A 13,312-nucleotide genomic window follows, 5' to 3' on the forward strand; every position below is an offset into this window, starting at 1 on the left:
TTAGGTTTTTGCCGTCAAGCAGACAGACCGCGATAATAAGATGGCCCGAGCAAATTCATCTCAAATTCAAGCTCATTTTGGTGAATCAATGTTGCATGTTGCAAGCAAATGGCAAAGTGAGTTCATATGGACCACAAAGAGCCTCGAAGCGATTATCAAGCTGGCCTGGGAAGAGGTATAAATATACTAATCTATGGGTATATGAACATCGAGGGCTTATGCCAATAGGCTCGATGTACGCTGTACAAGCAGAAGGAAGTGAGGCGTAAGCGTGTGGCCGAGATTGAACCTGATTAAACGCAGTAATCACGCACTTGTAGTGAAAGCATTATGGAGATAATGCGAAAATGTGAAACTAGAAACTAGTCATGTATAAAGCAAGCTTGCCATAGAAAGCAAGAACATGTGAAACGAGGAATACAGCCCGCCGATGACCCATCGGAACTGGCAGACGATCGAGAAATTTAACGCCGTTGGAACACCGCTTCGAGAGTACATGATGTACTAGCTGTAGTGAAGGATGATTCCCGCATGGGAAAATGCAAACGCCGGAGATGCTAGAAAGGTACGAGTGAAGCCTGCGATGATCACCATAATTCGAACAAAATGAAGTGCATAGTCTCGGCAAATGGAAGAACTCATTGACCCGAAGCTCGCGGTCCAGGTAAATGCGAGAGGATCTTTTTGCCAAGCGTAACCCTGGTCTTGCGGCGACTACTACAGCCAGTTAGCGAAACGTATCAAAGGCTTTCGATGGTGGATGTTGAACTAACGCATCTTCCGGTTCGTCTGCCACGTTGGATGAGCCCTTCAGGCTTCCACTTCGAGGTTTATGAGCAAATGGAGCAAGTTGGGTCACATGGCGGCTCAGGTTCGAGATCATATTCGCATGATTTGGCTGGAAAGTACGTTAGTAAGCGGGAGAATGTTTGTATCAGAGACGTACTTCTGTAGGATCCACCCGGCTCAGTTCGTCTGCGAAACCCCGACCATCCTCTAAATTCCCGTCTTCCCTCCAACTACCGGAAATAACGCTGCCTGGAACGTCTACCCCGCTTCGCCCGCTGTGCATACTACTCTCTTCGCTGACAGTAGAGAACACACTGGCTCTCCCACTTGTGAAAGATCTACGTGGTCGATCCCCCGATGCATCACTACCACCTGGTGAAATATCGCGAATACTGTTTGAGTCGGTTCCAGAAAGATCGGGTGACGTATTGAGGACTGCGGAACTATTCGCAATTTGACGAAGGCGGGACTGCGCATGCTTGGACGGGCGGTGGTGCGAAAATTTGTTCCCAACGATAGCGCCTGCATGTGATATCAAAGCACGGATGACGTCCCGTTTCAGCTGAAGAGCGAGATCAAGATTTGACCAAGTTTTGTTACGATACTCGAGAGTCGGCATGCGGAATACGAGGTCGTGGACGTCTTCAAAATTGCGCTGCCCCTTGCCTTTATATGACAAACAGAGAACCATAGAGGGTATCCGTACGTACGCGAGTGTCATATAATTCGAAGCACGTGTCATCATCAAGGTCAGATCATCCGATCTGGGCTTCTTTTCATTTCGCTTCTCCCCCGGCGCAGATCGGTAGAGCATGAAGCGCTTGGCTGTCTTGTCAGAGTCAGTGGTATTGATTGAAACATTTGAGCCGGAACGTAAACTGCCAGGCCGAGAGGAGCTGGGAGGAGCTTCCGCAGTACTGGGATGAAGCGTCCTGCGTAAATCAGTGCCAGATCGAGAATGGAAGTCCCGGAAAATGCGCAGGTGATGTGGGTTGGGTCTCTTGTCAGCGTGCTTTGATTTATCACCCGTCTTTGCGGACGGAACCGGTAGATGCAGTGTTGGTGTCAGTCGTAGTTTAATTGCCTCTGCATCTGACTCATGCTCAGGAAAAGAAGATGACATGCTTGACGGCACTGTCGAGTTGGTACTGCTACCCATGTCTCCATCTTCATCCTGTGTTTCGTTTGTAGGTAGAGCGTGTTTGATGAGGAAGGGCGAAAAGCCGCCATTCTCTGCCGAATTGTCTTTTACACCCGGAAAGATATACTCGAACAGTTTCTTGCCGATCTCATACTCGAGTTGAATGTTGAGCGGAAAAAGGTTGACTTCGAAATGGTCCATGACCGGAATACCAGCGATGGCTTCAAGCATCACCCAATGCACCCTTAGCATTTTGGTATCCGGTTCGTCGTCATCACCGACACCCTTATTCTCGAAGTAAGGAGATATCATTTTGGGATAAAGCGCGTTTGGAAGCAGGTTCAATCCGGTGATCTGTTCGATTTCCATGGAATTGAGGTTTGATCCATCGTTGTTGTCAGTCCGGTCGTAAAGCGCGTTCTTCAATTGAAATTCAGCCAGCGATTCTTGGCCTTCGCGCAGTAGGTGCCACACGATTTCCGAGGCGGAGATGTACCATCGCAAAACCCCAGTAGACTGCTTTGCTTGAGCGCGATCATCCGATTTACGTTGCGCAGTGGTGATGGCTTTCATGACGAAGAACAGCTCGTCCTCAAACACTGCCAGGTCTTTCTCTACTTCGACACGGTCGTTCCATCCTTGCTTGTCTAAGTACTTTTCATTGATCTGAAAGACAGTTTTTATCTCCTCGAGCTGTCTTATCCGTTCTTGTAGACCAATGACTAAGGCAGGGGCTCCGGTGAGGTCACTGAAGTCTGACGCGAGCATGATCTTCTCGAGTCGCTCGTTCCTAGTCTTTTCTAAAGGCTCGTTGTATAGTAGCAGGTCAAGCACTATAACATACATGGCATAGTATTGTCGCGAGTTGCAAAGTGCTCTGACATGAGGGAAGTCAACCCACAGATGATCCATGCGGCTTTCCATGCCTTCAGAGTGTGGCGACGAACTGGAGTCGCCTCTGGAGACATCATCACTGTACTTGAGGCGAAGAGTGTTGTGCTTGTCAAATCGCATACTCGCCGATGTCCTTTGCACAACCCTTTGGAAGCCGTACGGGTTGGTATGGAAATCGAATAAGACCTCGAATGGTACCCAGGGAGGCCATGCAGAACCCGCAGGAGTGCCATAGGTGCTTCCAGAATACATGTGGATGTCTTCGGGACTGAATGTTTTTGCGTTGGTAACAAAGATCTGTAAACTATCCATGGCCGCGGAGAATCGCCGTTGAACTAGACCGGACACCTCATCCATGACGCGGTCTTTATCCATAATCTGAATGACCTTCAGTTGCATTCCCTTGGCTGTAACTAGAACCGCGGCTTTCGTATTCTTTTCGCTCTGTAGTTGGATTTGCGGCGCAATTAACCGGACTATGTATGTGTTCTGGGCGATATAATCCATAGCAATGTCGTCAGCAGCATCGTTCTTCTGGGACGCCTTGGACGCTTCAGTATCTCCTGGATCGTTTGCGTTGACAAACTTCTTGCCATCTTCTAACAATTGTTGCACTCGCTCATCGACGCTCAGCTCGTCATCCTGCATGAACTTGCTCTCGTTGTTCGACTGTGACGATTGCCGCGACTTGTTTTGCTCTTCGACGATGTCAAGTATGAACTTGACTGCTCTTCTGGACATGTAATATACAAAACCACGACGCTGGCTCACTTGATGTATATAGCGCAGGATTATGTTTCGCAAGGAATTGCTCCACTTCAAATGAACGTTGTGAATAATAAACCTGTTGTTGAAATCGCTGATATAGTCAGCAGTCGGAGTCGAATCTGTGCCTTTGGTTCCAGGATCAGTAGGGTCATATTCCTCCCGTGCCTCATAGTATTCATCATCTTCATCATTGTTGCCACTCGGTACCGCCCGAAGATCGGCAGATTTCAGCCGATCAATGAGGCTTTGATGCATAGCCAGTAAGAAGTCTTCTTTACGTTTGAGAAAGATAGTGTGGTGACGTAGTAGATCGAGTCGGCTACGAAGTTCACCTTGATTTTCAACTTCCCGTACGATTCGCAATTCTTGTTCTCCGATGGCACGCTCATTTTGAAGTAACTGTTCTTTGACGCGTTTTAGGCGCTCCTCAATCAGATGGCATTGTACCCTTCGCGGGTCGTTCCTTGCCGACATGACACAATGATGAGTAGGTTCTCTTCCGAAAGGACTTGATCGATGAGTATCGCCAGATATGTTGTCGGAGTGATCCGTTTGGCGGAAGTAGGTGAAACGAGGTGCGAAGGCAAGGGGCAGGATTTTGGTCTCTGGGTTCCTGTCTGATGGCAGGATCCAACCAAGCTCTACAAAATCATCCATATCAACCCATCCCCAGTCATTGTCCGGAATGGTGAACTTTGATAAGTCGGCTTTAATATGATCTTGATTGTATCCGGCAACCGTATCAGAAGTGGCGCCCTCTACGTCCTCTTCGTTTGTACCCTCGATGCTCGCCGAGACAGCGCGGACATCAGTCTTGATGAGGTCTAATTGGACTTGATTAATGCGCATCCCTGTAGTCTGATTTTGCTTGCTATCCTCTTGATTTTTCGGTGCCTGAACAATCGTTCTGAACTCCTCCCGACGCTGGTGCAGGTCGAGCATAAAGCTGTCCACTCGAGCCTTGAGGCCTGTCGAGGCAACGGCTTCGTGGTCGTAATCTTCGGCATCTTTATGTTTATAGACATGCGCCATGTAGAGAGGAGAAAGGAGGATATTGTACTTGAGGGTAGCCAAATGTCGGCCAAACTTTTTACTCGACTTCTCAATTCCAGGCCACAGCTTACCCTGTCGGATGGGCAGAGACATGGCACCAGAAAACATTGACCACCAGTTGAAGAAATGCGTGAAGAACCGTGGCGTGAGGTGAACGCTGTTGTACGTTTTGGATGGCTCAAGATTAGACACCGACCATTCGCGGTCATGGGGGGCGGCGACTGCAACAGACATATGAATGTGATGACTTCGAAAGCCTCGGAAGGCGTCGTATTCCTGTATATTGTTAGATGGATATCAACGACATCAGGACTCGTACGCACCTTTCCATCAACCGACTTCGCATATTTCGGATTCTTCAGCACTACATCGTAATGGGGAATAAAGTCAAACGATCGGCCACCCTCCTCGAGATTTCGCTCGAATACGAGGCCGGCAAGCCAACGCACGTTTCCGTTTAGTTTCATTATGGTTTTCTTAAAGATTGCCAACTGCTTGTAGCTCGAGATACTCGATGCTGTCTCGGTATGGCCCGACGCTTCCAGGTCAGCTTCTTGTCGCGCGTAGTGGCCAAGATCAGGGATTGCAAGGACAAAACCACCACTATTAACGATCATGAAATTTCGAGGATCATCGTCTTCCGCAATGCTGAGTTTGACATCGCTCTGCCAACACATAACAAATCCAGCACCATGACCGGTCACCATGTATGGATCACGAGCCCCTACTGTATGTTAACAAAGTGCTGATATGATGGATAAATTCGGAACCAACCTTTGAGAATCAGATGCACGTCACCATCACCTTTCCAGGATACATTGAATCGAGAATGGAAAGTAAGCCTTATCTTGTCCCAGAACCCCACACGCTCTGATGGGTCCACTGCTGGCTTGGTGAAGCTCTCGATCACTTGCATCATATCCTGAATAGCGGGTTGGTACGAGGTGCCCCAAGTGATCCTCGTTGGATAAGCTGAGTTGACATCAATCTTCATGTTAGAGTATGTTTTGACGGGTGCTACTGTTCGTCGAACATCAACTGCAAATCCGCCGGTTGGCTCTCCGTCGTTAGTAATTTCTGGCGGAACAACTACAACTCGACTAATTCGTGATGATTCAAAATCACGATATTCCTCAGCAATGACAAAGTCTGTTCTTAGTGACAAGCTCGGCAGTCTGGCAGATTGTGTTGGCCGAATGGCTGGAATGTGGATGAGAGGAAGTGGATAATCTCGAAGCTGAATCTTGGCCTCGCCCACATTCAACTTCACATGAAGTGGAATGAGCAGTGAGTACTGCATGTCAACTGGCATGCCTTTCCCAACACTATTCAAGAATTTGGGATACTCTGATAGTGGGAAAGAAGGTTTATCGATGACAATGTCGAGATCGCTGATCACAAACACCATCAACGCAGGCCGTTGAGGAATAGCGAGGATAGTTTCACGATGGTCAACCTCATCTGGCATGTCGTCGAGACCCCAGAATATGGATCGAATGTCATTGATAGAGCGATTCTGGCATGTGAGGGCGTGATCAATGCGTTTCCTCCAGGTTTGCGCATTGAGGCGGTTGAGCTTGTCTCGGGCTTCTTCGATCGATGTCCGCGATGACCCACTCAAACCGCTATAGCCCTGCTTATCGTACCGCATGGGATGATCACCATGCCGTCCGTTATCAGGTGAATCTTCAGGATCGCTGCGCTCTTCGCTCTTGCTGCGAACCTTTAATTCCCTGGCCTTTTTGGATTTGCTCCGGCCACGAAAGGTGTGAGCAGACCTGGCGCGCTGTCTGGAGGTCCCTCTTCGATCGTTTTCCTGACGAAGTTTTTTCATTTTGAGTTCAAATGCCTGTTCCCGCGCTAGTCTTTGCTTCTGTTCCATGAGCCCGTATCGATAGATGACGCCGAGTTTCCACTCAAAAGAACCATCCTCGATCTCGAAAAGAACAGCCCGGCTGCGCAATGATATTTTAGGTACATGTTTTGGACCCTCCGGGCCTTTTGCAAGGATGTATTCATTCGAACCTGTCTTGAAGCGATGGTGCATTTGTTTTATCGTTTTGACGAGATTCGCAAAGTTATCAAAGACTTTGTGCATGACTAGTTGATGAGGAACCGCTAATCGAATGGCATCAGTTGCAATATCAAACGATTTATCATCAGTAATGGTATTGCCATATCGTCGTTTCGAGTGCCGATAATCGATACGTAGAGATTTGACGCTCACTATTCTTGCCCAGACACGCTTGATGTGGGGACTTTCGGCATACAGTCTCACCAAGCGTGATCTCAAGAAGGGATTGGTCCATCGGTGTCGTCCACCTTCCAGGCCATATATGTGCAACATCATCGGTGGATCCGAGGGCATGTTTGCTTTGATCTGGATAAATTGCGCCTTGATATCCACTGTAACGACTTCACGCTTCAACCCAGTCGCAGGATCGAGGTCATCATTGTTGTCCACAGAAGGGACTGCCAAGTGATGCCGCATTTTCTCAGGTGACAAGGAGGTCTGTTGAGGCTCAGCGTTCCAATTGAATGAGCGCTGTAGAACTGATACCGCAATACCGACCGAAAAGTGACGATAGAGAGAGTAATGGAAGAACAAGCTCTGCAAGAAGGAATGTATGTGGAAGATTGGGCCTTGCTTATCGGAGGATGTAGAGAAGGCAACCTCCATTCGTGGCAGTGAAATGAATGGATCTTGCTCCCAGGTATCGGCAGCTTCCATAGCGAAGCCTTCGAGACCTTGCCAATGTAAAGTGAGTCGCCTACCGTCAGTACTATTGGCCAATTGCCGACGAGGGGAATTGGGTGATGAGGGCGTTGATGGGCGGAGCAAGTAGTCGTCGCGGTTGATATTTCGACTAGGTGCTCGTCGTCTAACTGGTCGCACCTCTGACTCCTCCGCCTTGCTCTGTCGGTACTCGGCCGTCCAGCTTTCGAGGTGGAGGCCAACTCCCCTAGAACTTCTAGAAACCTCCGGATCAGCCCCTGCAACCTCCAAGTTGAAATCCGAGCCCTGTAGCTGAACATGCACCAGCCATGAAGGGAGTTTACGGAGAAAATTCAGCACTTTCTTCTTTGGGGCACCGCGTCTTCTCTTCATATCTTTCTGGATCTGGGATATGATTTGCCGTAGACCTTCACTAATCTCGGGTCGCACGACGTATACAGAGAAGGTTTGAGCAGTCCCGTTGACCATCACAATCACATCGGGCGATGCACTAAGCTGTATTTTGAGCTCGAGATAATCAGTCAAGAGAAGGTTGTGCTTCTCGCTGGACGCAGTCTGGTAGTACAATTGCTGCGAGTTCATCCTGAATGTGGAAATGAGAGCGTAATGTAATTCCCCGTCCGCAGCATGAGAAGATTCGACATCAAGAGATACGGAAGAGGAGGCAGATATAAGCAAATCGAATTCATCAGTATTCTGCTTCTCAGGTTCCATAGGGGGGAGAGTAACGCGGACAACAGGCTCATGGATGGATATTTTGATGCTGGCTTTGGGTAGAAGCCTACGCAATAGATACCTTTTCTGATTCCGTTGTAAGCTTTCCGGCTTCCGTCGAGTCTCGTAGTTGCGGAACAAGGCCAGCAGAAGGGGTAGATGTTTTGGGTCGAGATCCAGGGATGGAGAAGTAACGACGAGGTTAGCGAATAGTATGTTTGTATTTCGTTCGGCCATATTCTTGTGATTGGAAAAATGTATCGTTTTCGATGGCAGGGTGGTATTGAGTGTCATCGTGGCCATGGGTATATAAAGAAGACGTTCTGGATGGTCATGTCCATCATCAATACCAACTGAAACTGAGATAGCCGCAAGAAGAGCCTGGTGGGCGATGTCATTGGGCGAGAAATACATGAGATGTGCGGGGCTACGTGGATCAAGGCGCAGGAGATCCATTCCCACCTCCTTCATAGACATGTTGAGAAAGATTGATGGCTCCGATCCATGGCTGCTTTTGATCTCTTTGGTCAGACCCAAGAAGCTTACTGCAAATTGGAACTCTTGAATGCCTCGAAGGATCGAGCTTGCGAACTCCTTCGAATCTGATACGGTTCGTAGGAGACTCTCTTCCTGACTCGATGGTTCGTCTGCTTCTGTTATGATGTCTGCTACAGAGGTACTTTGGTGTCCGTGCAGAGGTCCCTTTTGTGACGATGCAGCATGGCACTTCTTGGCCCGGCTGATGCATACCTTAACATCATCGTATGGGATGCTCAGTCTACCAAGCTTCAGTGCAATTGAAGCGTCACGGAGGCCGTCCAGTTCTTTATATAGCATTCCATGGATGTTCAACGCACAATGATCCAGCACTTCGGTAGAATCGCCTCCGTCAGGGGTGAAGAAGATACTTCGTGCGGTCATTATCCACTCGGCAGGTCGCTGCTTTTTGGTCGGATCAGGTTTATGATGATTGAACAAACGGCTGCGGTCCACAGTCTTCCGGCGCGTATCTACAGCCATTGAAAAACTACCGATCTGAAGGGATCCTACATCGACAACGACAAGAGTCGTAGTCGTTGCAACCAAGTCCACGAGTCGAATCCATTTGATCTTGCGGTGGATGCGCTTTATTCGCTCCTTGAGTTTTGTCAACTTCTCCCATGTACGGCTCCGTCGGCTCTCCTCCATGTGTGCATCGTCAAGTTCCTCTTCCTCCTCGGATTCAGATGCATTAGGCCTGTTTTTCTTTAACTCGTCTGCAGGATCATTGCCCCATTTGGCCCATGTAGCTCTCTTATGCGGCCTATCGCCCAGTGTCTTCAGATCGAGTGTAACCTTCAATTCCGTCACGACCACACTGACCCAGGTGGGCTGCGCAAATGTTGGTCGGTGCAGTGTGAGGCCGAGGCCGCGAATCTCGATGCGCAGGCCGTCCTTTGGGGTTAAAGCGATCCGCCGAAGGCCTGATATGCCGATACGCTGGATGGAGATGCCAGTAACTACGCGGGCGAAGGCGAAGAGGACGAAAGATAGGAGGTAGGCCAGAAGCAGCAGCCCCGCCATGAAGGTGGGTGTCGGAAGTGCCATGTTGATCGACTTTGTCCCCGCATCGAAGATGCGAAGAGTGCGCCTGTGGAGCTCGTCTGGTGTTCGTAGCAGCGGTAGCAGAAGCAACCACTGCTAACGTGCAGATTAAAGGATCGGGATCGTTTTCGAAGCATCCGCGTGTGAGGGTATGAGGCTAGGAGAGAGCAACGTCAGACTAGGACGCGACGTTATCCGCACGCGGGAGACATGCGAGACTCGACAATTGTTGTTTGGACATAATCGGGGGCACGTCGGTAAGAAGTCGAAAAGGAGGCGAGAGAGGGGAGGAAGCGAAGGGTACGGACTACGGAAGGCGACACATCGAGAGGCAATGGATTATCTATGAATTTTCCTTCGGAGCTGTGCACAATGGTGGTGATGGCGATGGTTATTGGGAGAAGATGATTATTATGCGAGTGGGTAGAAAGGTACCGTAGTGGCCGTAATACAGCCAGGTAGGTACAGTAGTCATCTGTACTACGAGGTATAATACAGCGTATTAACTGTGTGGGGACGGAGAAAGCGGAGTTAGGGCCTGGCCTGGGCTGAGTTGGGCGGCGGCCACTCTCAAGACTCACGCCCAGTATTTATTTCAATGTGACAACCATCAAATACATGTTCAATACTGAATTATTACATGAATGACTCCGAGAAACAAAACAACAGCATACGAGGCACGAGGTACTTGTCTTGCCTTAACTACATGCGTGTGCAAAGCACTTGAAGTAGTACCAACCTATGTATCGTAGGCTTACCTTGTCATATATGCGGAGTACGAGTACACGTACAAGCACTTGTAACTAGGTACTTGTCACATACCCACTATGTAGGTACAATAAATGAAACAGGGAAATAAGTGACTACCTATGTACATACCTACTTCAGGAACCTCGGTAGGTACCTGGGAAAGTTAAGGTGTGAGTACCTATTGTTATGAGTACCTGGTATGTAGTAGTACCTAGTATTCGTGCCTCTTAGATCCAATCATCTTAATCAACACACGAACGAACCTCGTCTGAAGTTTTCTATCCCATCTGACTTTGCGAGTTGAATACCCAATACCCAAGGGGCCTACGTACGCAGTGCCGATATGTACCTCAAATAACTAGAATCACGTGACTCTCTTCTCGTCATAATGACGTAAGTCCCTACTACGACTAGGCACCTAGATAACCACGAGCTCTCAAACATTCAATAACATAACTACCTCGTACCTACTCTCCACTTTCTTCGTCTCTACATCGAACTACCTTCAGGACATTCACTTCCTTCTTTCTGCTCGGAACGAAACCAGACTATTTACCGACCAACTCGCCTTGCACTATACCATCTCGTGACACCCCACGTTTTGCTACCGTCCAACATGCTTCAACTCCTCTTCGCAGCCTTGCTCCAACTCTCGCTATGCTTCCTTGTTGAAGCCGCCCCCATTACCACGCAAGGCACTGCCTGGCAAGGACCCACTGGTGGCGGGATAGTGGGATTCATTGTTCTCGTACTAGACATCATTGCTTGGGGTAAGTCTTCGAATTCTCGCTACAAAATCCTTCATCTTCTCCATTACCTTGAATTACTACACTCCCCGATCATCATGACGCCTATGACTTACATTTACTAGTGGAAATCATAAAATCGAATCGCCCGCCCGTCAACAAAGTCATCTGGTGCCTCGTGGTTTTCCTCTTCCCCATCATCGGTATGATCATCTACTACCTCTTCTCCAACCGCCAGTCGCACAATTCCGGAGGTTATGAGGCTATATCCACATAAACAGCACTACGTCAATGAAGGGCACTGGTTATCCTAGGGTTGGAACTCTGATTGCTTTCTCAAATTCAATATGCGAGGATGTGACCGAGACGATATAGTTCCTCCTGCTTTTCAGAGATTTGGCGCTGGTGCCCTAGCAAATTGATTACGATACACGTTGCAATGATCGCTTCTGGCAAGCCTACTGCTGTTGTAGTATCTTCTATTATGGATCAAGCGTTTGTCCTTCTGTCAAGTCCATTTCTTAACTCATAGCCTAATCTTTGCGATACTGAACCCATTTCTCTTGCTGCTTCCCCACCGATCGCGTGCTGAAAGATGACATCTAAGAACTTCTGATTCTGGAAGTCTGTAAATATTGGATGTAGGGTACCAAACTGAGAGATTGATTCGCGTTTATAATTACCTAGGGTGCTAGTTTTTCGAGAGTTTGTTTGTTGCATGATGAATCCCACGGGTGAACCCCACAAAAGGAACCCCGCATCGACCTAATGTATGCACATCCAGGTTGGCAAAAGCAATTATATTACCTCGTATTTCGACCTTGCGGCACGTGGCCAAGGGCAGCAATATAAATGCTTCAAGTTATATGTTGCCCTAGGTATTTGTGCCTCACCAGATTACCTATTCATTGACATCGGTATTTGTCTCTCAGCTATATCAACATTGGATCGACGCAGTCATGAGTACAGACAGAATTGCACTAGACGCATCTATTTCTATACCACCACGTGAGGTTACCACAACGTTGACAGTACGAAATGTGCAGACAACACTGAACTACTATCGAAATCCTGGTGATGGTTCACCGCCGACCCCAGTATATGTTGGCGGGTAAGCGATCAATTCGCCGTTGACCTCCAACCATCAGGTCGCGATTCAAATAATAAGTGGTAGCGGCTAACTTCGAGAACAGGAATACCGTGCAGAACGAAAGGCCGACTATTCCAGTGTCTGTCACAATACGAGATGTAACAGGATCAGAAAAGAATTTCACCCTGGACACGCACGGGTTTCAGTTCATCAAGCATGAAAGTGCCATGAAGCTATTTGATTCCGAAAGTGAGATAAAAGAAGGATACTACCCCGAATGCGTGAATCTGTATAAGCAAATGTTGGTAAATCTCGGGGGAATACTGTAGTTTTGCGTTTACTTGTAACTAAGCCAACTTCATAGAACCGGTGCATCTCGGGTCCTGATCTTCGGGCATCTTGTTCGGCGAGGTCCAACACACTGGCATTCACTAGGGAACGGAAACGCAGCAAACAAGGGGCCACTTCACCGCGTCCATGTCGATCAATCCTATGCCGGGGCAGAGCTCATACTTCGCAAACAGCTTCTTGATGAAGCTGAATCCACCTTAGCTCGAGAAAATCGCTGGCAAATCGTAAACCTCTGGAGGCCCGTCAGTACAATATTCAAGGATCCGCTTGCCGTTGCAGCGGCAGCATCAATTTCCGAGGACGATCTGGTAGAGGCCAAAGTGTTATACACAAACCAGTCTCCTCCGTGGAACCGGAACGAAACTTGGGCAGTTCAACCAGGCCAAGGCCATTCGTGGTTCTTTAAAAATGAGCAGAAGCCCGATGATGTCTTGTTAATCAAGTGTTTCGACAGCGACGAGAAGGTGGGCGTGGCTCGGCGAGCGCCTCATTGCGCCTTCAGAGACCCTGAACGCGAAGGCCATGTCTGGAATGATAGAGAAAGCATTGAAGTGCGTGCACTTCTTTTCTACAATTAATTGAAAGATATATATGAGTGCGTTATCAATTTATGGGTAGGGGTTAGGGGTTCTCTTCGTGTGTACAGATCGACGTACTTGCGGTTTTTCGTTGCAGGTCACCAGTCAATATGTCTA

The 13,312-nt window shown here is 48.4% G+C and overlaps 3 protein-coding genes across 3 annotated transcripts; 2 read left to right on the forward strand and 1 right to left on the reverse strand.

Annotated features, from left to right (window-relative positions):
* Positions 1 to 199: 199 nt before the first annotated feature.
* On the reverse strand, positions 200 to 10,089 carry BU24DRAFT_493378 (uncharacterized protein). Its single transcript, XM_033533960.1, has 5 exons — positions 5,420 to 10,089; positions 4,969 to 5,369; positions 947 to 4,921; positions 774 to 898; positions 200 to 717 (listed from the first exon to the last, which is right to left on the reverse strand). The coding sequence occupies exons 1-5, from the start codon at positions 9,681 to 9,683 to the stop codon at positions 639 to 641; spliced, it is 8,844 nt and encodes a 2,947-aa protein (XP_033383208.1). The 5' UTR covers positions 9,684 to 10,089; the 3' UTR covers positions 200 to 638.
* Positions 10,090 to 11,046: 957 nt separating this feature from the next.
* BU24DRAFT_463614 (uncharacterized protein) lies at positions 11,047 to 11,453 on the forward strand (the record flags this gene model as incomplete). Its single annotated transcript, XM_033532142.1, has 2 exons — positions 11,047 to 11,200; positions 11,302 to 11,453. The coding sequence occupies 2 exons, from the start codon at positions 11,047 to 11,049 to the stop codon at positions 11,451 to 11,453; spliced, it is 306 nt and encodes a 101-aa protein (XP_033383209.1).
* Positions 11,454 to 12,135: 682 nt separating this feature from the next.
* Positions 12,136 to 13,195, forward strand: BU24DRAFT_463615 (uncharacterized protein; the record flags this gene model as incomplete). The annotated part of the gene is made up of 3 exons (XM_033532143.1): positions 12,136 to 12,287; positions 12,370 to 12,567; positions 12,631 to 13,195. 3 exons carry the CDS (start codon positions 12,136 to 12,138, stop codon positions 13,193 to 13,195), a joined length of 915 nt encoding a protein of 304 aa, XP_033383210.1.
* Between the last annotated feature and the right edge of the window lie 117 nt (positions 13,196 to 13,312).

Source organism: Aaosphaeria arxii (genome assembly GCF_010015735.1).
Source record: "Aaosphaeria arxii CBS 175.79 unplaced genomic scaffold BU24scaffold_5, whole genome shotgun sequence".
NCBI lineage: Eukaryota > Fungi > Ascomycota > Dothideomycetes > Pleosporales > Aaosphaeria > Aaosphaeria arxii.